Below are 26,759 nucleotides of genomic sequence, written 5' to 3'. Positions count from 1 at the left end.
GATGAGACAAGAACGGATGATAAAAATCGATTAACTGGCAGAGCGTCTGAACATCAGTCGCGGTTCGGTTCACACCATAATTCATGAACATCTCGGTCATCGGCTCTTGTGTGCGCAATGGATGCCCAAGATTTTGAACCACCGCCAGAAGAAGGTTCTGCGCTGCCTTGACTCATCTGATCCGGTATCACAATGAGGGTGACGACTTCTTGTCTGCAGTTGTGATCGGGGACGAACCATGGTGCCACTACTACAAGCCTGAAACACGACGGCAAAGATTACAGTGGAAACGTTCGAATTCACCGCCCCAAAGAAAGCAAAGGCCGTTATTTCCGCCGGAAAGGTGCTGTTTAGTATTTTTTTTCGATCGTCAGGGGCCATTCTGAAGCCGGAGAGACTATCAATCGTTTCCGATATTGTGAAACGCCGGATCGGCTGCGTGTCGCAATCAAGAACAAACGACGTGGAAACTTGACGAATGGGGTCATCTTGTTCCACGACCTGGCTATGGTGTTGGGCTGCTATGCACGAGGTCGTGAAATCGAATCCCGGCCACGGCCGCCGCATTTCGATGGGGGCAAAATGCGAAAACATCCGTGTACTTAGATTTAGGTGCACGTTAAAGAACCCCAGGTGGTCAAAATCTCCGGAGTCCTCCACTACGGCGTGCCTCATAATCAGAAAGTGGTTTTGACACGTAAAACCTCATAATTTAATTTTAATTTTTTCCACAATGCCCGTCCCCACGTCGCTGATGTGGGTAATACAAAACTGGCAAAGTTCGAGGGGGAAACGCTGCAACATCCGCCATACAGCTAAGACCTGTCGCCTTGCGACTTCCACATTTTGGGGCAAATGAAAAAACAGCTTAAGGGAAGCAGATTCATGTCGGACGATGACGTGAAAGAGTCAACTGCAGATTTGTGGAAGCAGCAACCTAAGCAGTTTTATGAGACGGGAATCACCCGACTCGTTAGTCAGTGGTATAAATGCTCATGGAGACTACTTTTAAATTAGGTACCCCGTTTGTCATATATTTGCATTGGCTCACTTTCATTTGACTCGTCCTCTAATATCTTGCAGAACAGCTTTATATAGGTGCTCTCGGTTGGGACAATAATTTCGGTGCAATTACTCAGGATACACGACTGGTGACATCCGCTCCTGCGTAATACATTGGAATAAATGAGAGGGTCATTGACATTTTTCACTGGCCGTTGCATATGTACAAAAATGTAAACAAGGTTGTTGAATGACAAAGTTTCATTAACATAATTGTCCTCAACTTGTTCATTTCATGGCCTTTACACTTTTCATATCAGTGGCATGCACTGCTTTGCTGGTTTCGAACTGATATAGTTCTAAGGATCGTGTGATATTTTCTTTACTTTTTAAATAGACAAAAACATGGAAGCATTGATATCAGTTATTTTGAGTACAATTTCTGGCACATACGAGTATATTTTTTTATAAAAAGATACATATATTACTTGTTTTGACAGTGCGTAGCGTTCAAGAATTCGTTTGCAGCATATATGGCAATGGCAATGCAGTTATTATTCATGTGTTTGATCTCTCGACAAATTGTTTAAGAGGAAGCTTTAGCTTGGGCCCAACTCCGACGCGGCCCATTCAAATAAATGTAAAACGCAGAAACAATTTTCTAAGACAACCCCTGAATCACTTTTAACGGAATTTGCTGAATTTGAGAAAGTTAACTTCTAGTATCTGTTTGAAGCGGAAGTTCGATTTGGGGCCTTTTTTTTACTTAAAATATTTTCAAGAACTTGAAAGTGCGAAAAAAATAGAAGCACGACGTTTACAAATGAAAAGCTCTTCATCAAAAACAGATATCACGGTTCATCAAACGGCATCTATTATAAGAGTCAAAGCGGACAAATTCGGTATGTCAATTTGTATTTTACGTGAATTAGTTACGTGGTGCACAAGGGTTCTGCAAAAGCTGTATTTCGATAAAGCTAAATTATTTGAGATTCATTTATAACATATCAATTTTGTCCGCTGTAGATGTACTATCAGATGCGATTCGCAGAATTGTGATAATATTTTTCATTGTTGAGTTACACAGTTTTAAACCTGATAGTTTCGTTTTCTGAAAATTCGAGATTTGTGCCAATTTTTAATAAAAAAACGACAACCAGAAGACAGTAGAATTTAAGTTGTTGTTTTAAATGCAACAAACCTCATCAAATTTCGTGCAGTGGTTGCCGAGAAAAACTAGTTCACCTTCTACATGTATTTAGATATGAGCATCCCAGTAAAAGCTTCCTCTTGAGGAGGAGGCCAAGCTGCAACATGAGCCTCCCCCTCCCCCCCCCCCCCCCCCCCCGAACGAAATTTCTGGCTACGCCACTGCTCGGCCATAGCAGCAAATGTACCACGAATCCCCTACATGAAAAAGCAAAGCACGCTCAAAAATTCGGCCAAACATGAGCAGGAGCTAGTTGCATAATAAAGCTTTAAAGACCGAAACTCTAATAATCACAGTTGTCAGCCCTTACTTTTCAAACTGCAATTATTATATTCATACATTCTTTGCCCAAGCTTTCATGACAAATTATTTAACAAAGCTAGGCGAAAACAATCGTTCATACATACACTAACAAATTAACGACGTTTCAATGCATATAAAATGGAATAAATGTGTTATTTGGTAGCGCATACTTGCTGGAGGGTGCCTTTTACGCCACACTGCAGGATGTGGGCGGCGCAGCCAAATCGAAAATGCTCCAACTGACAGAACTCGCTTAAAAGCTCCTTCGCTAAGTGTGCCGAGAGGTCTTCAAAATTGTCATCGTAATCTGCCTCTTCAGTCTCTCACCCTTTAAAAGCAAGTGCCCTTAACATTGATGAAGCTTTATCTGTCCCCGCGGGATGGACCTGGGAAATGAAATAAAAGCAGTTAACGGAGGCGAAATTGTGCGAAAATACACATTTTACATTGGCAGCGATGTTGCAGTGCAGCAACGCTGTGTCATACTGGAAGCGGATACAAGGTGCTGTGTGGCTCTACCGTCAGGCGAGTGAAACCGAGGAGGTACGTGTGAGCCGTGAAGTCGCTGTCCACGAATGTTGCTTCGACAGCCAGGAAGGCCTCCTTGGATCGAGACGTCCACACGTCTGGTGCGATACTTACGTACGTTTGAATCGCCCCCTCTCAACAACATGGAAAGGCTTCATGTCAGTGCAAATGATGTTGATAATCAATAGGCGCCGACCACGGCAGGGGGAGGGGCTGCGGGCTCCGGGGCCCAAGCCCCCTCCGGAGTTTCCCCGGAGGGAGGGGGGAGGGGACCGGGGGCTCATTAGCTCATGTCATCCACAGAAGCATGGATCGCCGACTCCCGAACCAAAGAGGAAGCGCCTTCTCCTTTCTGCACCAAAGTAACCCCGCCGTGATGCGTTAGCAGCGCAACACTCGCGCCATCTCTCGCACTGTGCTTCAACCACACTGAGAGCCGCGGGCCGCAGGCCATGCGGCGAAGCCGGTTTACAGAAAACGGAGCTAGGCGGAAAAACAACGTAACAGGGGACGCGTGAGAGTCGCGCATCCCCACAAAGTATAACATTAACGCTTTTCCCTAATGAGGTTCGTCATTAGTAATTACTAAACACTTTCTTTCTTACTGTTTTCATGCATCCCATGACGCGTGTAGTTAGTTTTGTAGGCTTTCTCGTCGAATTGTTCGACACACTTGCTTTATATTTGCGGAAAATAGTGAATGCGTAGGTTATCGGTATTGTGTAAACAAATTTGAAGTGTGTGGCTCAATTGCGGTCTTTTCCAGTAAATATGTATAAAAGCGCTCCGCAGTTTAGCAGTTTCGTTCAGCGAAAAGTGCAAAATTTAGGCCACCGTCTTAATAGATCTGTGACTTCTACCGAGAGCACATTCAGTGCAAGAAGGCGTGGCGAAAGTGCATTTCTAACGCGGATACGAGGGTAAATGTGAAGAAACAAAGCTACGCTTAACGCCGACTAGGCCTATAGCGGACACCTGCCGGCCCCCGGCAGGGCGGAAAAAGGTGTCGCAGTGCAAACCAGAGGATCGAAAGCGCTTCAATATGGAGGTAGAAGAAGCAGAAGTGGGAGAAAGCCTGAATGCCAAGTCCAGAGAAGAAAGAAATGATTCCGCGAGCCGAGCCGAAGACGGCGATGCGGATGGATGGATCGAAGTTACGCACAAAAGAACGGGCCGCGCGCACGCTACCCAAGGGCAGGCAAGCAAGGCACCCGCTGGAGACGTCCGACGCGCAAAGGCGGGAAGAGGATAGTTAAGAAGATTTTACAAGCAAGATGCCCAGGCTATCTAGAGACGGCATCAAGATAATCGTCAGACCGAGAGACGAGCTGAGCATCAGAAACACGTGCAGCGCCAGCCTAGACGAGGCGATAGGCAATGAAACAGGAGTGAGCAGCGACGAAATCATCACGATCTGCCCCAACCACACGCAAAACATCCTGCTGATAAGCAGACCGGACGAGACGACGGCGACGAAAGTCGCCAAAATCAAGGAATGAACGATCAACGGGAGGAAGCACACGACCAACGCGTACGTCTCGGCACCAGAAGAGATGGCCAAGGGGAGAATCCGCCACATTCCCCTGAATTACGCACAAGAACAGCTCGTGCACGCACTGGTGAACGTGAGCAATCCTTCCCTGGCGTATGCCAAGATACTGGGTAACACGACCACCGCGATACTTCTGTACGAGGGCAACAGGATCCCCGCATGGGCGCATTTCAACAGCATTATGATGAGAGTATCCCTCAATCGGAAACAAATAGACTTCTGCAAAGAGTGCGACAGGCTTGGGCATAGACACGATGTGTGCCACAGACTGGACGACAAGCTGTGCCCGGCGTACGGTAGCAAAAACCCGGCTAAAGACCACCAATGCACACTTAAATGCAAGCTCTGCGGAGGAGCTCACCCGCCCGCCGAACCGGACTTGCAGGGCTAAATACAAGACGCCGCACATGGTGAAACTAAGAAGATGAACAGCGAGAAGAAACGAGGAAGAGCGCTTGCGGCTAGCCGGCTCAGAAGACCCCGACGGCGGGGAAAGCAACCACACACAACCATCTCCCGCACCCAGATCCAAGTCCAGCTCCAGGTGCACGTCCAGATCCACGTCCAGGCCAGGAGCAAGGGGACGACCGATCTCGAGGTCGAGGTCCAGGATCCAGATACAGGTCCAGACCGGGATCGCGGGAACGACCGACCTCGAAATCCGGGTCCAGGAACAGGGACTGGACCGGGAGTGGGTCCATATCCGCCTCGAGGGGGAGGAAGCCCGAAACGAAGGGGAAGAAGCAAGGACAGACGACATCAGCAAAGGAGAGCCGGTCAGACGCAGTGGCCCATCACGAATCGGGAAGGTCCGGCAATACCAGTAACGATAGGGGCAAGTACGAACACATAGAGAACGCGTGAAGGAATAACGAACGGTAAACCAGCTGCTCGTACAAGTGCTAGAAAACGCAAACAAAACAGTGCATCAGCCAAAAAGAATTGACGAACTAGAGAAAACACTTAATGAAATACTTACCAAAATGCCGACACTATCGTCGCCCCCGTCAGCCGCCTTCGCCTCCGTCTCCAGCCCATCCACCAAATTCATGGAGCAGGAAGTGGATATGTTAGCAGATGTAGCACACCCACTGGGCGCCAAGCATAAGATCCCGGAGACCAAGACCAACGAACAGGTCGCTTCGGTACAGGGGTCAAGAGACCCCCAACCTAGCCCAAAAACTTACGTCCTTGAGAGAGGACATGCTCAACAAGCTCTCGGACAAAATAGAGAAAATGTTCGAGATGCTCGCGGCACTCATTAGTGACATCGAGGCAGAGAAGAAGGCGCAGGCCCTAAAGTACGACAGGCGGATCGCAGAGCTGGAGAAGAAGATCTCGTAAAGATGGCGGGCACCAAAAATGGAAGACTCGTCATCTGGCAGTGGAACTGCCGCAGCTTCCCAAACAAGAAAGCAACGATGACACAACACTGTAAAATGACCGCAAAAAGAAAAAAAGCCCAACGTAATCATTTTCCAGGAAACATTCGACCACGACAAAATTGCCAGGTACGCCACCCACAAACAACGCACAAAAGGGACGGGGACGAACATAGTCGTGACCACATTAGTCAAAAAAGGACTGGTCGCGATCCCGCGATTTATAAGAAAAATTACGGACATTGGCCACGTCATCATAGAAGTCGTGCCACGCAGCAAGAAGTAGAGCACCACCTTCGTCCTGAACGTCTACAACAGCCCGTCTAAAAAGGGCCTAAAACAATTTCAAAGATTTGATTAACGAAACGATGACCATCGCAGGCGACAACAGGCTCGTCATCGGAGGTGACTTCAATGCTCCACACATGCGGTGAGGATATTATCACTCGTTCAAGAAGGGAAAAGATCTGGCCGACCTCATAGAAAAGGTCCGCCTAACGCTTCTCAACGAGCCGGCCTCCCACACCAGAGTGGGTGCGGGCCCCCATAGGGACACCACACCGGACCCAACGCTATGCAGGAAAGCCGGGAGAATCATCTGGGAGAACACCTTCAAGGACCTGGGGAGCGATCACAGGATACTCAGTATAGCCTTAGGAGAAGCTCGCGTCACGAAGGGAATAAAACATCAGTTCCGGCTAGTAGACTGGGACAAATTCCACAAAATCAGAGACGAAAAAGAACAGGGATCCATAAGAAATAGATGAATACACGTAGAAAGGGCCACGACCGAGATGGAGTGGAACGACAGGGGGGGCTCGACACGAAGACGAAGACGACGACGACGAGGTGGTGGTCACTCTCCGCGGATGGACAGCTGGCTCGCGTAACTCGTACAAGCAAAAAATCTATACAAAAACATCTGCAAGGGCCAAAACACAATAGAAATCTAAGGCGCAAGATCGCGGAACTAAACAAGAAAGCCGAGGCACACTGCACCCAGTTATTGAATCAGGATTGGGACGAGGTATGTGACGCCATGAATGGCAACATCAACACGGGCAGGACGCAGAAGATCCTCAAGCACCTGCTCGACCCGTCGGGAACGAAGACAGCAGCGAAAGCGGAAATGACCAAGCTCAGACACAAGTACAAAGGAAACATACGTGAAATGGGTGATGAAATCGTCAAGATGTACTTTGAGAGACCTCCAGCCGTTGAACGCCGGAACTACTCGGTCTATCGCAACGAGGACCTCGACAGAGATCTCTCCCAGCAAGAAGTCAAGGCGGTCCTGCAGACCATTAAGCCTAAGTCGGCTCCGGGCCCCGACAAAGTGACCAACAAAATGGTCCGGAACCTGGACGACCAGGCAACGAGTCGCTTGACAGACAACATCAACGAGTGCTGGCGGATAGGCGGCACACACGACGAATGGAAAGGGTCCGACGTGATCCTCATCCCCAAGCCGGGTAAATCCTTAGAAATAGAGAGCATGTGGTCGATTTCTCTCACTTCCTGCGTTGGTAAAGTGATGGAACACGCTTGCCAGATTAGAGTTAACCGCTACCTGGAGTCAAACGACCTGTACCACAGCGACACGATTGGCTTCAGAAGAGGGCTGTCTACCCAAGGCGTCATGATACAACTCAAGGAGCAAGTCATAGACACCACCGGGCGGTGCTTGAGGGCAATACTTGGACTTGATCTAAAGAAGGCCTTTGACAGGGTCAAGCACACGGCCATCCTCGACAGAATCGTGCAACGCCCTGGGCGAACGAACGTATAATTATATCCGAAATTTCCTTACGGGTAGCACAGCCAGAATCAGATTGCACGAGGAGGAGTGTATCCAGGTGGACATGGGTAGCGCTGGCACACCGCAAGGGTCCGTCGCGTCACCGATGCTCTTCAACCTCGTCATGATCGGACTATCGGAAAAACTGGAGCGAATAGAAGGCATTAATCACACCGTTTATGCAGACGACATTATGATTTGGACCACGAAGGACGCAAGCGAGGGCGATATGGACAACAGACTTCAAGGGGCGGTGGAGGCAATCGAAAATCATCTGGAGGGCACCGGACTAGAATGCTCGCCGGAGAAAACAGAACTGCTGTTCTACCGCCCCAGGAGGTTCGGCAAACCGTCTAGAGACGTCGCGGAACTACACAAAAGGGGAATCAGATTAACCACAAGAAAAAGCATGGAGATACCCATGGTCTAAACGATTAGAGTTCTGGGTCTCTGGATCGAAGCGAGGGGAACAAACGCGGAAACTATAACACGCCTGGAAAAGAAAGCCATGGCGACCGTTCGGCTAATACAGAGATTCTCCAACAACAAGAGGGGCATTAAAGAAAGAAACGTCGTACGGCTCGTTCAGGCCTTCGCGATCAGCCACGTCGCGTACGTGGCGGCGTTCGTCCACTGGAACAAGGCTGAGAAAGACAAGATCTACGCGCTCATCAGAAAAGCGTACAGAACAGCACTGGGTCTCCCCCAATACACAAGAAACGATAAGTTACTACAACTCGGGCTACATAACACGCTGGAGGAAATTGCGGAAGCACAGGGGATAGCGCAACTCGAAAGACTCTCCGGAAGCAAGGGGGGCAGCGTGGAAAAGATCGGCATAAACTACCACGGAATGAACGGCCTCAAGACGCAGATTCACCCAGACGTCCGAGCCGCAATAAACACGGAAATATCCCGAGACCATGCGCCCCGTGCACAATGTCGAGAGAAGAAAATGCCGCACGAAAACGATTCTCAAGAACCACGGCGCACGCGAGGGGGTGCTCTTCGTAGACGCCGCACGGTACCCCCGAAACCGGGACGTCAATGGTGGTGTCGGCACTGACAAAGGTAACTCCCTCTTCGCAATGGCGGTCGTATGCGCGAAAGGAAAGACGGTGACTGCGGGCTCCGTAAGGACCAGATCGTCAGAGGCAGCGGAAGAAACGGCAATCGCATTGGCTGTAATCAACGGTCGGCAACAAGACAGAACAATAATCAGCGACTCCAAGGTGGCTATTAGAAACTTCACCAAGGGCTGTGTCTCCACCGAGGCAGCCAAAATCCTGATCTGCAGGGCAGAAGACGTTAAGAACGGAAAAACTACACCCAATATACCTGAAATGAATCCCGGCACATATGGGAGAAGTAACCATGAATACCCCTCCCCACCTCAACGAGAAGGCTCACCGAGCCGCGCAAGAACTAACCCACCGCGGCACGGACAGCGACGGCCCAATACCCCGCAACCCCCGCGGAAGGGGGAAGGACTGCGGCGGAGGCGATGGAGAAGACGGAGGAGGCGACGACGACGAAGAAGCGATAAAAGACGACAGGAACAAACTGGTCACGTACCACGACATACTGACACACTACACGAAACAAAGTAGCATACCCACAACCCCACAAACAACTCGACAGGTCTCAAGTAACAGATTGGAGAAGGTTGCAAACCGGAACGTTCCGAAACCCAGTACACTTAAACAGAATAAATTCGACACAATACCCAGACGCGATCTGCAAGCTCTGCAAGCACGAACACGCATACATGGCACACATCTTATGGAAGTGCGCACAGATCAGATCAGTATATGTGGAGGACAAGATAGAACCGGACCTTTTCGAGGAGCTATGGCTAAGCGCTCTGACTAGCTCGGAACTACACGACCAAATATGGTTTATCCAGAGGGCCGGGGCAGTGGTGGAAAGGCTATGCCTCACCGCACAAAATGCCCGGGTGGCCTGAAGCCGGGCTGGCAACCTCGCAGGTCCTTTTCCTATTAAACTTTTTGCCGTCCGTCTGTCTGACAAAGTGAAACACATTCAGTACATATATCCCCGCGCTATGACGGCACATGACGAGAACGGAATCATACACCCCACAGCGACAAATCCGGAACATTGCGAATTGAAACATGCCGAGACTGAAGCAGCGTAATCATGCAACGCTTCTGTTCATCGCTCCCGATGCGTCGGTGTCTCTTCCTTGTGGCCTTGCTCCACTCATGAGTAGAAATCAAGACATATTTACGGTAAAGTAACAATTTTTACGACGTCACACGATGAAAGCCGGCTAACTACGCATGTGCAGCTGTGTTTACCGTTCCTTAGATCGGAAGCGCAGCGCACGCTGCCGCCTGGTGCAACGCTCTATCAGTACAGAAAACAAAACAGAATCGGTTTCGTTTTCGCATTCGTGCTCTAGTTGCTGGAACAGCAAAATAATTGCTTGACAAATAATTGAATTATGATAGAGGCGAACGCTTTCTCTCCCACAAGGTAGCGCATTTTGTAGAAAGAGATAGAGAAGGCAAGAAGAAGTAAGGCAGGGAGGTCAAGCAGACGGTTTGCAGACGGGGATAGCACACCCCAGTGTTGCAATGCAGTGCAAAGCAGGCACTGGGATGCGTCAATAAGCTCTAGTATAGTTCTAATTTGGGCTGGTTGGTGCATGTAACGTACAGGTAAATGATGAGCTGTGTCATAACATTTACCCATGAATAAAGCACGTGGACCAAATGGCGTTGCATCCTGGGTGAAAAAGAAATAAAGCTTGAATCGTTACGTCAACTCGGCACCTAGGCGTTCTTTCTTTCCTTTTCCTTTTCTTCTCTTTTCGACAGTACACACAGCACAAGCACGGTACTAGGTCCTTCAGCTTCAGTCACATTTACGTAGTTTGCAGTCATATCGGCGCGCGCATGTTCGCGATTTTTATTCTGCTGTATAAGGACGTGCGCGCTCACCGGTCTTGTTTCAAGATGAAGCGCCGAACGTTTCGATAGCATCTTACCGCAAGAATTGGCAAAACATGAGCAGTGCAGATTATACGCAATCGCTGTGTGTCAGTGAATGGATAGTTATTGACAGAGACGAGATATTTTGGGATTATTATGGGAATGAGTTAAACCAACTACATTAGAGTTCAGCAACATCCTTTCACGGGGTTAATTGCTTGCCGCATTCGAAAATTTCATCCAGGCGTTGCACTTGGATGTATAAGCCGCTTTTCCCTTTAAGATCATCTTTTTTTCGAAATGTAACAGCAATTACGGCCGCTACACCACTCCATGCGTTTTGGTACTGACTTATAGTGGGCAAAATGTTTGGCGTAGAGAACAAAATGTCATTTCCAGTTCACCAGCATCTGAGTGCGGCAAATTTGTGCCCACTGGCACGTATGCCCACGGCTCTTTGTTCACGTAATCTATATGCTGTATTATTAACTACAAAGCGCTTAATTTGAGAACATTGTAATCACACCCATATATTTGCGCACATGGTCTGAGTCACAAGGCCCGAATGCGCGGTAAATTGCGTCTGGCATAGAGGATGTGTATATATATTTATACAATCTGGTATTGATGCTTTTGTTAGAAGGCTATCTCTCACATTTCACGTGTATCTACATCATGCGTACAGTTATCGCGTTCAATAAGATATTGTTAGATGAAACTTTGTGAGTACAAGCGCTCATTCAGACAGCGTGTATAGATTTCCTCGCAAAAATACGGAATTTAGTGTTTCGTGTAAACGAGTGTAGTCATAGTATTATTACAATGAAATCTCCGTAAAAATTTAAACGGGGAGCGTTTCCGAATATTAACGGAAGCTATTGCTGTATTTTTGAAACACGACATAGTTTCCGTATTTTACCTGCAATTACTTTGTATAAGGAGGTGCAGCGGTGGCCTAGAGGTAGAACACCCGCCTCGCGTGCAAGAGGTCCATGGTTCGTATCCCGGTGTCGCGCAATTTTCCACCGGATTAAAAAAAAAAAATCCGCGTGTTGATAAAATTGCATAAACAGGCCTGGCGTGTGGCCTGATCTCGGTGATCAGAACCGGTAATGCACTCCCTCACCAGAGCAGGATTGGCCACCCTGGTGCAGTACTTGGCCACAACCTCCTATATAAACACAACAGGGAAGTTTGCAGGGACATGGTCACAATTAGTACATGACCGGGGTAGTTGAAGTATGGGAGAGGCCTTTGCCCTGCAGTGGGCATAAGCAGGCTGATGATGATGTCTTTGTATAATGAAGGAAGCCCTCCGTATAATGAGGGAAATTTTTTAGAGTGTACATTAAAGTTCTTTTACGAGCTACTACATTTTAGGTAACTCATCAAGCTAGTATTTACAGCCGTTATTTAGGATGAAGTGAAGCAAATGTTTTTTTTTTTTTGGCTTTTCTGCGGGGCATATTCAGTGAAAGCAGAATCTCCTTGTACATTGCACTGTCGGCCAAATAGGCAAATTCAGCTAAATAGGACAATATTCTTTCTTCGAGGAAACATTCCTGATCGCTTGGAGATTCAAAATTAACATTTAGCCTGTTGGATACTTCCACACACAAGGAGAAAAGATACTTCAGGAACTTTACCACGTATCGAAACAGAGTTCTTCAGGAAAACTGAATATTCTTCAACATACCCCCAAACTTCAAAAAACGGTGCGGGAACAATAATAATTAAGGTTTAGTTTTCAGGACAGGTGAACAATTAACACGTGATGGTCATAATGACGAGAGCTGAAGAATGTGTGGAGGAATATTGCTCACAAGCGTTCTCGACTACGTTTTCACCTTGTTCTCGCATAGCTGAACACAAACCTTCATATATGAATGCGAACAGAAAATATGGTGTAGATCACTCTTGTAGTGGTTCGAAACGTTTTGTTCGTAGCAAGCCGTTGCTATCATGTCTTCATTGCTTACATAATCAATATGATCTTTCCAATAGAGCTTATCAGGTATATGCATACTAAGGTATTCGAAAGGATTATTTTATTTAGAACTGCCGTCAATACGTAAATGCATGTACGAATGCTTTCGCCTTAATTTAGGTCCGGCCATAAAACAAGTCGAAAATAACGCAATGTAGGTTGAATTTTGAGCTAGGAGTCAAGAACAATATCATCAGCATGATGAAATACAGTCATGCAAGAGGTAAATGAATCTTTTCAGTTAAATTGAATTTTGTGGTTTTACGTGCGAAAACCACGATTTGGTTATGATGCACGTGGTAGTGGGAGACTCCAGAATTATTTTGACCACCACGTCATCTTTAACGTGGCCCGATGAGCGTGACACGGGCATTTTTGCATTTCGCTTCCACCGAAATGCGGTCGCCGCGGCCGGGATTTGATCCCGATAGCTCTTGCTTAGAAGCGCAACATCACAGCTGCTAAGCCACCGTGGCTGGTATGAATATCTTGTGGACATCGGAACGCTAAGGATTAAGTATTGAAGGTTGGGCATGTGTGCGATATTTTGAATAGAACTCTTCTTTTTGTCTATTTTTACCCAGGCAGAACACGTCTTATAGCGCAGAATTTGTTACGACGCAGACGCCACCAATTGAAATGAAATACAACGGCACAGACGGTGAGTATTATATTGCTCTATCCATTGTAGACGTTCTCACTTGTCTGCAATGAAAGAAATCGCAGGAAGCATAAGGAAACGTTCTGCAGCAAGGTAAAAAATTGCAATATATATATATATATATATATATATAGTCATATCATGAGTAGCCAACAAACACTGACACCAAGGACAACATAGGGGCAATGACCTGTGCTTAATAAATGAAATGAAGAAACGATAAGTTAATGGTAATTAAAGTGGATGAAAAACAACTTGCCGCAGGTGGGAACAGAACCCACAACCGTCGCATTTCGCGTGCGATGCTCTACCAATTGAGCTACCGCGGCGCTGTTTCCCCATCCACTTTCTTGGGTATTTACGTGTACTAGAAGAACCCTGGGAGTGTTAGCCAGCGCCACCACTCAGACCTTGGCGGCGGACGTGCAACGTCCTTGTTGCCGCAGGCGTCACGAGAACGTGATCTTTTTGGGTGAAGGCAACTGGTCAATAAACCCACATATGCTACCTGAAGGCATCAATGTTGCCGGATTCGAGACCCTCGTTATGTAATAAACGAGAAGAAAGGGGGTTAACCGAGGGGCCCGATTTTTATTAGTCATATCATGAGAAGCCAACAAACATGACACCAAGGACAATATAGGGGAAATTACTTGTGCTTAATAAATGAAATGAAGAAACGATAAGTTAATGGTAATTAAAGTGGCTAAAAAAACAACTATATATATATATATATATATATATATATATATATATATATATATATATATATATATATATATATATATATATATATATATGTATGTATACACTCTTTATTGGCGCTTGCTATGATGAGCACGTCAGCTGTTCCACTATGTTTTAATTCAAGGTGATGCTGTCAAGTTTTGTAGCAATAGAGAGTACGCAACAACCGATTGGACCTATAAATTAGGCTATATACCTCATTGTTTCAAACAGAGATTGACAGAAAGAACTTCATAAATTCAGAGCCTTCCGTCCGTGCCATACGCATTAACTTGCAGCGGAATTCACTTTCTCTAATGGCTGATCCAGAAAAGGCGAGTCAATGACGGTTGACTCCAAATAGACACGAGGTATTCCGTGCCACATTAGCGTACTATGTAACACGTTCCATATTGTTATATGTAGTATTTGGGAGGGAACGGATGCTCGCCCAGAAGACCTTGTATTAGTTTTCGTTTTTTTTTATGTCAAGTCCTGTTGAGTCACCTTACTTTCATCTACGCCAACATAACGTGCATTAGTACCACCTGACACTTACATAGAGCCCTCTACATAACCTTTAGTTTTCTTTACATTAAATTATGTTTTTCAGACTGTATTAGCATCGGAAACGTCGCTTAATGTGTGCACTTTGCATTCTGTGGAATAAGCTAACATTTTTTGTTGAGTAAACTTGAGCTTCTGGTTCTAGGCACGCTCAGTTTGAACGATAGCGTCAGTTTGAATCCATCTTTTTCGCGTATTGCCCGATATCACTGCTCCTTACATAGATATACGCTAAATTGGTGCATATTTTTGTTCCAATCTGTATTTGGGCGCACTTTTCGTTATTCTACGTGCACTGGAAGGTCCTAACGAGCGCTGTCACCACCCGCCTGAGGTAGATTAAGGTTCACCTCCGCAAGATCTCCGAGCTCGAGCCAGGTGGCACACAGGAAGAATATCTGGGCACCTAGGCAGCAAAGTACTAGCTCGTGATTACGTGTGTTCTTATGGCGACTAAATAAAAATATGTGGTGCAGAGGTTGCGGCGCGCCTTACCGCAGGTGGTGAATCCCCGACGCAAGACACTACAACGCCACCTCCTCGTCTTTTCCAACGCTCGCACCTTACTTTCACGGGCTTCTCGTCTTTGTTATTTAGCCTGATCAAACCTAGAGGTCTGCCTACTCTAGAAAAACGTGTAGACCAAATCCAAAAACAATCGCTTGCAAAACCCTATGGTACCTGTCTCTGACGTGGCATCTTGAATCACAATATGCAACCCCATCACTGGCACGCTACCACGTGCGATTATTGTCGTCGTCGGGGTTATTATACGCTCTTCACCTGCTGACAAACCGTGCGACTATCTCAGGGAGAAACTGATACGACCCACAATCGAGTCAGAACAGCGTCGGTAGCAGGAGCCGCTCATCGCAGAGTAACACGGTGACCACAAAGCCACCGACCGACCTCTCGCGTTGCATATGCATCTAATGAGACCACACAGCTTTATTGGACACATCGATCCTTCGCAACATCTTCCTGGAGTGACTGCCTCAACAGGTGCGCATAATATTTAGCGTTTCCTCTTCAGAATCCCTCGACTCGTTAGCATAAATGGCCGACAAGATCATAGACGTCGGTGTTTCCACAGTCTCTTCAACTGAGAGACCACTAACGAAATACTCAATCACAAAATAGATCTGCTGGACGCTGAGTGAAGCTTGCGAAACGTAAACCGACGGCCACCCGCTTGTCACGTCACCTACATCGTCACAAAGGTGCGATACCTCGTGGACGCACGTTCATATGTGTAGGTTATTTCTGCTACGCTGGAGGCGCACCGACACCAGCACAACACGCGCCCGTCACTGCATCCAATGGTTTGATTATAGGGATCTATGACCTGCGTCTACTACGCTTGACATTGGCTTGCGATGGGCCACGCTCTGGATCATTTTATTCGCCGAGTTGCAGACTCACCCACCTTTAGAGTGAATATACTCGCGCACGGCGTCATTCTGCGAGGCGCCGGTGCAGCAATCGCGGTTGCGCATGGAATCAAGGTTGTGCAGGTGCAGCGTCGCTTAGAGGCGTCACATTGTGTAGTCTGCAGCGCTGTTCGGCTGCGCCAGGCTTCCGTTCTGGTGAAGCAAGCCAAAATCACACAATACACGATCGTGTCTACTAAAAGAGGCATCGCACATGTCGGGCCGCTGTATGTCACAAACTGAGTAAAAAAAACTGCAGAGGCAGGAGTAAACTTGTTCTTTCACGGAAAAAGATTTAAATTGTTTCGTACCTGTTTTGGGACATCAAAAGGATGAACCTGTTAAGCCTGATATGGATATTTGCGTGCGGCGATGCAATTTATGCGGCCGAAAAAGGTGTGGTTGCCTGTCTTTATCAAACGATACACAAACGCAAGGCACGTTTCCTCGCGGGGACGATATTGTAGTAAAAGCGACAATATTTTCCCGACAAGTGGTGCCCGCAATAGCATAGCAGATAACATAAAGCCATTCCTCCAGACGTCTCTGCCCCACCGTTGCACATACGCAGGTTTTCTTCGATTCGTGACTACGTTGGCAGCAGTCACGCTCCGCCGAGTGGCCACGCATTGGCTTGTTTGCACTAAATGTGCACGAGCCTGTACATGGACCAATCACCAGGGCTCACTCTATCTGGTCCATCAAAATTCTTCTATACCTCCGACATCGCGTCTTCTTGGATTTCATGACGTGCATCATAGCTCAACACGTTACATCGCAGTTTCCTCCATTGCGTATTCGACAAGCTCACGACAAAGTGCATGGTCCAAATTTCACAAAGGATTCTGTATCTTGTGTTATTACTGTGCAGATTTGCACAGGATGTCACCTCCTGCAGGACGAAAGCAACCATTTTGTTTGCACGTCCATCAGCTGCAAAAAAAAAAACCCCTCTAGGAATGCAGAAAATTCTGCGCCGCGCCAGCTGCTACCGGCGGCTCATTCACCACGGCCCCGCCTTCTTGCACTCGCTTCATGCTCTCTTGTCGTGTTAGACGAAACTCAACGCCACCCTCTCTAGGACAGAAGGCACAGAGACAGTGTTCAAGTCCATCAAGGAGGACATCACCAACGCAACCATTCTTGCTCGTAAAAGAGCGATGCCCTCACGTCCTTCATGATATACACCTCAGACGTTGCTCTCAGAGCAGTACTTCAGCTGTTTGTCGATGCAGCTTGGCAGCCAGCCACCAAGTTAGCCAGTCGGTACATCACTTTCGCTCACGAGCTGCTGCCGCCTAAAGTGGTGGTACGTCTCTACCATTTCCTGAAAGGGCGAGGGTTTCGCATCCTAGCGGATGACAAGCCGCTGACGTGTGCTTTGAACACTACCAACTTTGCTCGCACTGCACTAGAGATCCGCCAACTCGCTTGAATTTTTTACTTCACATGTGATATCCGAACGTCAATGCAAAAGACAGCCCCGCTTCTGACGTACTGTTCTAAATACAAATCAATGGGACTGTACATGAGCGCTCATCCACGCATTTCACAGACATGACGGTACGACAGCTAAAAGGCAGCAAATGCAGGCACTTGTATGCCCTAGCATTCGAGGACGAGCTACTTCACGGCTTCACTATTACCCTGGTTTTCGACACCCCTGCGAGTTTCTCACACCCCTACGTTCCAGTATGATAGCTGGGACATCTTCAATGCTTTGCATTTCTTGCCGTAACTGTTATCGGTGCGACTGAGCTCCTCGTTACTGCACAATACCTGTCACTACGCATCGACATTAAATTCTGCCACTAAATGCGTACTTTTGCTAGAAAGCCGAAGTTACGCGATACACAGTGATTCCCTTTGGTTCTTTCAATCCCCGAGACACCCTTTGTCTCCGTACGCCTTGACCGGGTCGACCCTTTGCCTCCATCCAAAAAATTACAACTTATCCCACCACGGACATCAACGCTAAAGTGATTAGCAGTCGAGCAGCGTAGTGGCACCGTATTTCTCATGTCAGGTTTCGTTACCATATCTATTCGTCATTCTGTCTCTTCAATTAGTCCGGCTAGATGCGGTATATATAGTTAGGTATCGGCCTTCTTCTATGGCATTCGCTATCCAAGGTCAACCATGAACCACGACCATGGCGACAGCTGTATGACACTCATGCAGGGGAGTGAATGAAATGACGTTAGTGGCAAAACAAATGTGGCATCATGGCGGTAGCAAGAAGACAGTGAGAGGACGATTGCTAAGTGACCACTATAATAGACGGCAGCGTGACGACCACCGGTGTATGGTGACATTGGTGTTACGACGAAGGCATGAACATGACCGGGTGAGGAAAGGTGAATGATTACGATGACATGTCCACGACGGCGTGACGACTAAAGTATGACAACGAATGCACGAAAGCTACTCTCGTATGATGAGACGCAATGAGCACGAATGCATGACAAGGCAGGCATCATTGAGGTAAGCGTCACCGAAATAAAATGAAGAAATAATGACATCGATAGATCGACAAAGGTGGCATGGCGACGACGTCATGACTGTGGCATTATTTGGATTGAGCGATTGCGATGGCTTGATGAAAATCCAACATGGATGTTAGAATGATGATAGCAGAATGAAGGCGCAGGCATCACGATGACGGTAAAACAAAAGCATGAAGACCATTGCATACCGACATTGGTGTGATGATGACTTATCACGAACACTGTATGACGAAAATAGTCTGTGATAAATAATTAAAGGGAAAATGAGACTCCACTCAAACGTAGCAAAATGCTACAAAGAAACCCATCGAGGTTCCAGGAAAGAAAAGCCTCGCAGTTCTTTTTTTCAACTGCGAGGCTTTTATTTCGAGGAACCCGTATGTGTTTCCTTTGCAACAATGTGCTACGTTTGCGTGGATATCTCGTTTACCCTTTATCAACTACTTTTCTCCACCTTGCGGACTTCCACAGAACTATTGCATCATAGTCTATGATGACACGTTCGTGCCGGTATGATGACGACGCAGTGATGACGATGTCATGACAGCGTTGACAATCACGATGGAATGACGACAGCAAAATTACGAAATTATTATGAGAACGGATTGGCGTCGGCTAATTGACGAAGGTGGCATGACAACGACGGCGTCTCAACAATGTGATAACGTTGGGGAAGTGATGATTATAGGAAAACGATAGCGTGACTATAACTGAATGAGGACAATATTACGACGCTGTCATTGGGTGACTATGTTAGAATGGCAAAAACTGAACGGCCACGACGGCACCCCGACGAAGGTATGACAATGAATGTATAGCGGAAATGATATGACAGCGGTATAAGACTTGTGGGACAAGAATGGTGGTATGACGACTATTTCTGACTACGACTGTATCGCGATGCATGTATGACGGTGATGGTGTGACGACGGCGGCAAGACGACAGTATGATGATGAAGCTGAATAGATAAATACTAATATGGATAAAGATAATATACAGGAGGACTGTACGACGACAGTATGATGACGACACCGCGACGAATGTCGGATTGCATAAATGAAATGACAATTGAAAGATCCCTATTCAATCGCGACAAAAAACACATACGTAGTGGCCGAAGCTATTAGGCTGCAGCAACTTTGTCGGTGTAAAAGGACAGACAGACAGACAGACAGACAGACAGACAGACAGACAGACAGACAGACGGACGGACGGACGGACGGACGGACGGACGGACGGACGGACGGACGGACGGACGGATGGACGGACGGACGGACGGACGGACGGACGGACGGACGGACGGACGGACAGACAGACAGACAGACAGACAGACAGACAGACAGACAGACAGACAGACAGACAGACAGACAGATCTAAAACGGCTGAAGATGGGGAAAATAAAAATTGCTACAAGACAACCAGTATACGTTCACATGCATTGAGCGATTCAAGCATAGGCCTCAAGCACGACCGATCAATGACCCCATGAGAGAGTCAGTCACCTGCGAACTCATGCATTTGCGGGTCAGCCACTGCTAAGTTCGCATGTCTATTACCACCTGTCGTGGTCGTCAGTTCCACTGTGAGCTCTTGAGTACTTTATACCGGCTGCTTCGTGTAAGCTACATCATGAAGACGGCGCACCGCCCGATGTCTAACGGCATGGTTGAATTTTCACCGACAGCTCAAAGCCTTGCTGAAGGAGGCTCAGCCGTTGACATCCTGGTCGGAGCGCCTACCACTCATCCGGCTCGCTGTTCGTAGCGTGCCGTGGTTTGTTGCTTCGTGCTATGTAGCAGAGCTCGTTTATGGCATGAGCCAGAGGCTGCATGGCAAGTTCGTCTACCTTTGTCCTGCTCCATCACCTAATGAGGAATATTTTGCGAGTCGCCTCCACGTGGCCACGAAAACCGCTCTTTTGACAGAAGCGTTTTACTTATCAAAGATCCATTCTACTCGTTTAAGTCAGCAATGCAATGAGTTGGTATGAAATGGTATGCCTATATTGATTTGTGATTCTTGCAACCTCACAGTCAGTGTTATTATTGCTTCGGCAAGCCGTACGCCGGGGTTACATTTCGGTTTTGGGCATTTCCAAACTTGCACTGTGCCGTTGTTGTTAGTAAGTGTTCCTGTGTTCTGTGCACACGTTTTTATTACTTCTATTTTGTCTGGGCAGTATATCGCTGGTATTTACTTATAGTGGCAATAAGTAATACCGCATAGTATTACAAGCTAAAATCTTTTTGGATGTCTTCTACGCAAATAGAACACGAATCCTCTAATTCACACCGCCAAAGTAAGCAGACAGAAGCTGTTATGACTTAAAGTGATGTCAGCCAAAAAAAAGTCTTGATCCTGATTCTGATGTTTTGGCATTCGATACGGTAAAAAGCGAACCATACTTAGGACAGCTACATATTTCTGTCACTTATGTATTAAGTGATGCATTCGGTATTCAAAATACAGAAGAGCAGCAATGTGGGCCGATGCTCACAGAAGCTCTTAGCCAACATAGCATAAGGAATAATTAAGTATTCGAAGAAACGGCGAAAAGTTACGCCACCAAATCCAGAAGCGTTAAATTTTGGCCCAGTTGGTGCATCAGGTATTGTTTTTAAGCGGAAATACGTCTCTCCTGTCCACTTAGTTCTTTGCGGCCCGTATGTGCGCTCCGAAACACTGCGAGACTTAATATAGAACAGCAGCCGCACAGTAACCAGCCCGTTGCTAGTTCTTGGAAATTATCGGACCCAAACGAAGAAGAAGACGGTGACTGCGTAGGCGCACCTGATAGCTTAGGATGGAATTTCGTTGTTTATTCCCAGACGCAAACTACTTTCATCGCAAAGTGGCAGTCACGCTGCAAAGACAATTCATCTTTCCTTCTATTTTCTATTTGTGCACATGTCTATATAAGTTTACTAAATTTTTTAAATATATGATTGGATTTGTATATGTAGCATTCCTTGTTTTAAACTTATTTGACATCTTACGTTTCCGGGGAATATAGGAGGTCATATCTATTGACGTGTTGTATTATTTACGTAGCCCTTCTCCCGAATGATATTATCTAACGCTTAATCGCTAACGGGGATTGGTGAAATTGCAATACAACAATATAAGCTGCCCAATTGTACTACTTTCAATGTTTCAGGAAATACGACGTATGAAATTGATATGAAGTTGACTTATAATCAACCAGACACATACAACTGCAGTGTCTTTACGATGACTTTTACGCCAAATGAAACTGCCGGTAAGACATATGAGTTTGAGTTTTGTCTCGTGCCATTTCAAAAGCGCAAGGTGTCATAAGGAGTAACAGAAAAAGCATAATTAAAGTAACCATACTGCCGCCCTCCCTCCGACAAAGTCAGCTGCACTTAGGGAAGCTGGCTTGGATTTCAAAGAATACCCTCAGCATAACTACATCGCACGTTCTACAAAGGTGCACAAAAAGATAATTCTACAAAATTAAGCACGAATGTGACTGAACAGAAACAGAGAGAATGTCTATGACGTTTTTTGCACATAAGTACGACATAAATGCAAAAGTATACCCGAAGAGCTAGATAATATAGAACAGGGGAATGTAAAGAAAAAACACTTCATGAAGCTCTTAAAAACTACAGACAAAGAAGGTGTTGAGAATGCAGAGTAAAAATATTCCTGCTAGTGCCATCTTAGTCGCAGTAACCGCATCCGATGGACATCAGTCTCTGTCTTTACCATAGCTTTAAGTGCCGTGAAATACAGGAAAATAACTGGCGACCTGCACCGGCGGTGAATTGAGTGCGACGCAGCAGGGGCGCACTTCGAGCAGCTGCTATGAAACTCATCCCTTCGGCTAGTGAAGTATTGCAAGCCAAGCATCTGTCGCCATCTCACTGGGAAGTTATTTTAGACGTCCTGCAGGACAAGTAGTAGGCGCTTGCATCGCTATGCGACAATACCGTTGACCTCACGAACAATGTTCAGGAGTATGAGGTGGAAGCCGTCATAGCTCTGGAGAAGCACATGGTTTGGCCCACCATGAGTCCGGCCTACTACGTGGTGAATTCTGCAGCAACGCCCAGAGACAGCGTCACCTAAAACATTGCGCGCGAACGCACCGCCTAACGTGTCTCCATTCGAGCAAGATCCTGGGCCCCTATACGAATTGCCCTACAGACATTGCAGGTACCCGTTATCTCCGGAGAGCTTCGCGAGCGGCAGGGCTTCTGGGAACTTTTCTAGGCCCGGTGCTTAACAACCATGAGCTGTCCGAAACGATGATGTTTTCGTATACGAGATCTCAACCGGAACAGCGAAGAGGGCAATTGAAGGTCGGTGCCTGGCGGAACCAAAATACGCGTTAGCAGTGAAAACGCTCCAAAATAGCTTCAGTTGGCGTATCACCCTCGCTGAGGAGTACAATGAGAGGTTGTTCGACACAGCCGACACAGTCCCTGGCACTATTAATTTGGCGCAAGCCTCACGGCTTAGTGGAGATAGCAGGGGCACATGACCGTGACGTGCGTGTTTCTTCTTATTAGCGTGTGCTAGTATCGTGCGCATGCACAGGACAATTATGAAGAAGACGTGCAAATCTGCAGTGATACTGTTCCACATCTTTGTGGAGCGCTTTGTTCTTTATCTTACGGTGTATGCACACTACAACGCCATATGTTCTAAAAAGATGACGCGTTCGGCTTCACGCGCGCTTGCTGTCTCCGATAAGTAGGGAAGCTTCCAATGTGCTAATCACGACAAGGACGGTGTGATGCCTGTGGGAAGAGCCTAGTAGAGAAAACTTGCATTTCGAGTTAACTTTGCGCATGCATTACTCTTATTGGTCTCGTCGCTTCGCGCCATTAAAAGGCGATGACCGGCCGGCCAGTCGACACCCGCGCAGTACCGTTAAAGAATCGGTTGACTGTTTAAACATCGTTGCGAACTTCAGCGTTAGGAACTTGTGATCATTTACTTTCACGAAGTTTCTGTTTCCGTTTAGTATTTTTTAACTAGTGTGAGTCTCTAGGGGATTATAAACAAACGATGGCTCCAAAATTAAAGATTGCAATGGTACCCTCGGAAGCGAAGCCACATTCTACTTTTTTAATGCAGTTTGTCATGGACATATAAAGTCAATGCGGTTTGTAACATATTTTTCGGAAGGCTATATCATTAACTGAGTTTTTCAGCATTCTTCTGATAAAATGACAATAACATAATTACCAGTTGAAGATAGTGTTCTATAAAATCGGCTTACCTTGAATTGGTAGCCAATCTTGGCAATGCCCAAGAAAGCCCACAACTTTTGATGGCAGCGAACATTATTTTTTTGATATGGTTATTCGATGACTTCTGTTTGTGAAAAACATACAACTTTGATTTTTGTATGACAGGAGGAATTATTAGGAAATTAATATGGAAAACCGATATCGTTACGTGGCATGCTGTATGTATGAGGGAAGAAAAAGACGACCAGCGTTTAAAATATTGTAAAATTCTTTCACAAATGTCTTTCTGATGTCCTGTCATTCTCCTTCTGTGCGCTGTAATTCACACTAAGATGAAGCACTCAAAAGCCAGATCTGAAACCCTATTATACAAAACAAATTTGCATGCTCCCAAAATACATGAGGGTACAAATTACAGGGTCATACATTGTAAAAGCGAAAAATACGCGAATACTGATGAGAAGTTATTGTTAACGACGCATACCAATTACCTGCTTTCTTAACTGCTCAGAAGCTCTCATACATTCTGATCATATACATTGTAGTGACATGTTCAGGTCCAGCGTAACTGGTCATGGTTTTCAAATTGCATATCTTCTTCAGTGTTTTGTATTTGTTGTCCTACTTTAATAGTGATTTCACATTTTGTAATGTAAATGTTTTTCGTTATGCCACATTACCCACACCCCAGTGTTCACTTTGTTTTATGTACGTACCACGACTTATGCGACAGTTTCTCTTTCCCTTTCTGCTGTTAGCAACAATGCGATGCTAAATCTCAAAATGATCAGAATTACTATATTCGGTGTCAGGACCTTCATGGCATGTGTGTGAGACTATATCGGAAACATTGGTTCTTAAAGCATAAGCGGTTATGGGTTCATTCCAAAAGCCGTTTCGGGTGGCGATGGTGTCCGCCACCGCCGCCTGCGCCGCTAGTTCCCGGTGTGTGTTCAAGCTATCACCGGAAATGAGAAAAAGTTATAGACCTGCGCGGCACACATAGCCCATTCACAGCGTAAGGTGGAGGAGTGGCAACATAGGAGCTCCATTTTCGGCCCCACGCACATGTCTTTGCGGCGAAGCATCTTCGCGTGGTTTTGACGAGAACGATCTGAACTGTCCGCCCATCGTTTCCGGCGAGCTGCGGCTTGTCCTGCTTTCTACATAGTGGTATGCTGAGCCGGATGTTGCCTGGTTGCACCCGCGCGCGTAGCTGTACTAATCGCTCGTTCAGGTTCGTCTCGCGTGAGTAGGTGTAATACCGCGCACTGAAGAGTAAACACAGGTATCCGGACAACGTGGATCACATGTCACATCCCTTGACCCGCGGCCGTTGATCAATTTGACCGTTGGGATAGGTACTGTTGAGGACGGGCCACAAGATATTGATTTGCGGAGGCCACGTATTGTTGATAATTGCATAGTTAATTATCGTAACATCGCAAATTTCGCACGTAGGTGCAGAAATTTCTCTTAACCTAGAGGCTGGCAATGAGTACACTCGAATTGTAAACACTGCGTAACTGGGATTTATATTTTGCTATTTATGAAAATTGGGCGCAACTAAACACCCTGAATATATATATATATATATATATATATATATATATATATATATATATATATATATATATATGAAATTTAAAGAAATAGCTCCACAATCAAGCTGCTTAGTTCCCACTAATTGCAGAGCTAACCTTAAATAATTTAAAACCTTGAAATAGGAAAAATATAGAGCACAGAGCTGTATTACATTGCCATAACACTATTTAAATCTTTATAAAAACCATGGGACTGCGTCAAGTACTGGGTATTCTGACCCGTGTTTCCCTTCACATTTCTTATGATCTCCTCAGATCCGATGGCTGCTCAGGGGTACAGCTTTTGAAGCCGATTCTCATTACGGACTGTATAATATGATTGTGAAAACACCACTAATTGGTTAAAATGATACATCGCGTTGTACGCTGGCCCGTTGATGCTGCATAGACTACTTTTGTCTGAACTCGCAATAATGGAGAAGCACCTGATGGTTGCATTTTGTCGTGGCTGACGACAGAATGGTGTCGACCGATTTGGCGTTACATTTCTCAAAACTTACGGCAGTAATGCGCCCAAGGCCCTCTAACACAGTGTCGCATGCTTTAGACTTTAAATAGGAGTTGGATATGCTACTTAATTGCAGCGAAGCTAATCCTGAAAATAAATAAATGTAATGTGCCCAGTAGGGCACTATGGTCCTGAAGACAAGCTGCTTCACGCTTAAATATATTGACTTGTGCTCAGCCAACATTTTTCTGTGCAGATGTCCGAGCTGCTGCCATGTACGTTCGTGGAGGACTTCCCAATGGTACATTGCCCCCAGATTATTGCCAAATAGAATTTATGACGCACTGCTTCGGGATAATTTACAAGCCATACAATTGGAACTGCTCTGTAAGCGAGCCGACTGGACAGCAGGAGGAGCAGAAATAAAACAGGGCTGAAAAGTAGAAGGAGTAGAATACAAGAACGATTGCTGCACGTGTACAATAAATGTTCGTGAACGTTACCCAGTTCATTGTGTACTTGCCCTTCATTTCCATACTCCTAGGAACGCAGAACTTACTGGGATAAGCGTTCAAGAATATGTGATATTTACTATGGCTTGCAAACACTTGCGCAGCTGTAAAACCCTTAAATGGGATACCTAGATTACTGTCGCGGCCCCTAATCCCACTCTTACATTTTGATGGGAAATTATCAAATGGCTCATCGAGCGAGAAGGACGGCGTCTGTAGTAGCGAAATGGCACCTAAATTCCCTTTGGCTGCGACGCCACTCACGAGCGCGTCTCGGTGGAGCAGACACTGCGACGCGACATCACGGCGCGGTACGGGTTGTGGTCAGCAAGGCAGTCACGTAACGCTCTTGCAGGTGC

At 46.4% G+C, this 26,759-nt stretch overlaps 1 protein-coding gene across 8 annotated transcripts in view; it reads left to right on the top strand.

Moving 5' to 3' along the window:
* LOC129381997 (uncharacterized) overlaps positions 1-26,394 on the top strand; it is a 51,402-nt gene extending 25,008 nt beyond the window's left edge. For 6 of the 8 annotated variants that reach the window (XR_011890723.1, XR_011890722.1, XR_011890724.1 and 3 more), the window contains 3 exons: positions 13,304-13,380; positions 21,769-21,870; positions 26,145-26,394. Coding sequence is in view for 1 of the 8 variants with exons in the window: in XM_055065321.2 (XP_054921296.1) it covers positions 13,304-13,380; positions 21,769-21,870; positions 26,145-26,314 (349 nt within the window). In the remaining 7 variants the exon portion in view is untranslated. Of the gene's footprint in view, positions 1-2,980; positions 3,158-13,303; positions 13,381-21,768; positions 21,871-26,144 lie in introns of all 8 variants that reach the window. The other 2 variants (XR_008610083.2, XR_008610082.2) reach the window with 2 other exon arrangements.
* Positions 26,395-26,759: the final 365 nt, after the last annotated feature.

Source organism: Dermacentor andersoni, chromosome 10 (genome assembly GCF_023375885.2).
Source record: "Dermacentor andersoni chromosome 10, qqDerAnde1_hic_scaffold, whole genome shotgun sequence".
NCBI lineage: Eukaryota > Metazoa > Arthropoda > Arachnida > Ixodida > Ixodidae > Dermacentor > Dermacentor andersoni.
The sequence above is the reverse complement of the archived record's forward strand: the minus strand, read 5'-3'. Positions and strand labels throughout refer to the sequence as shown.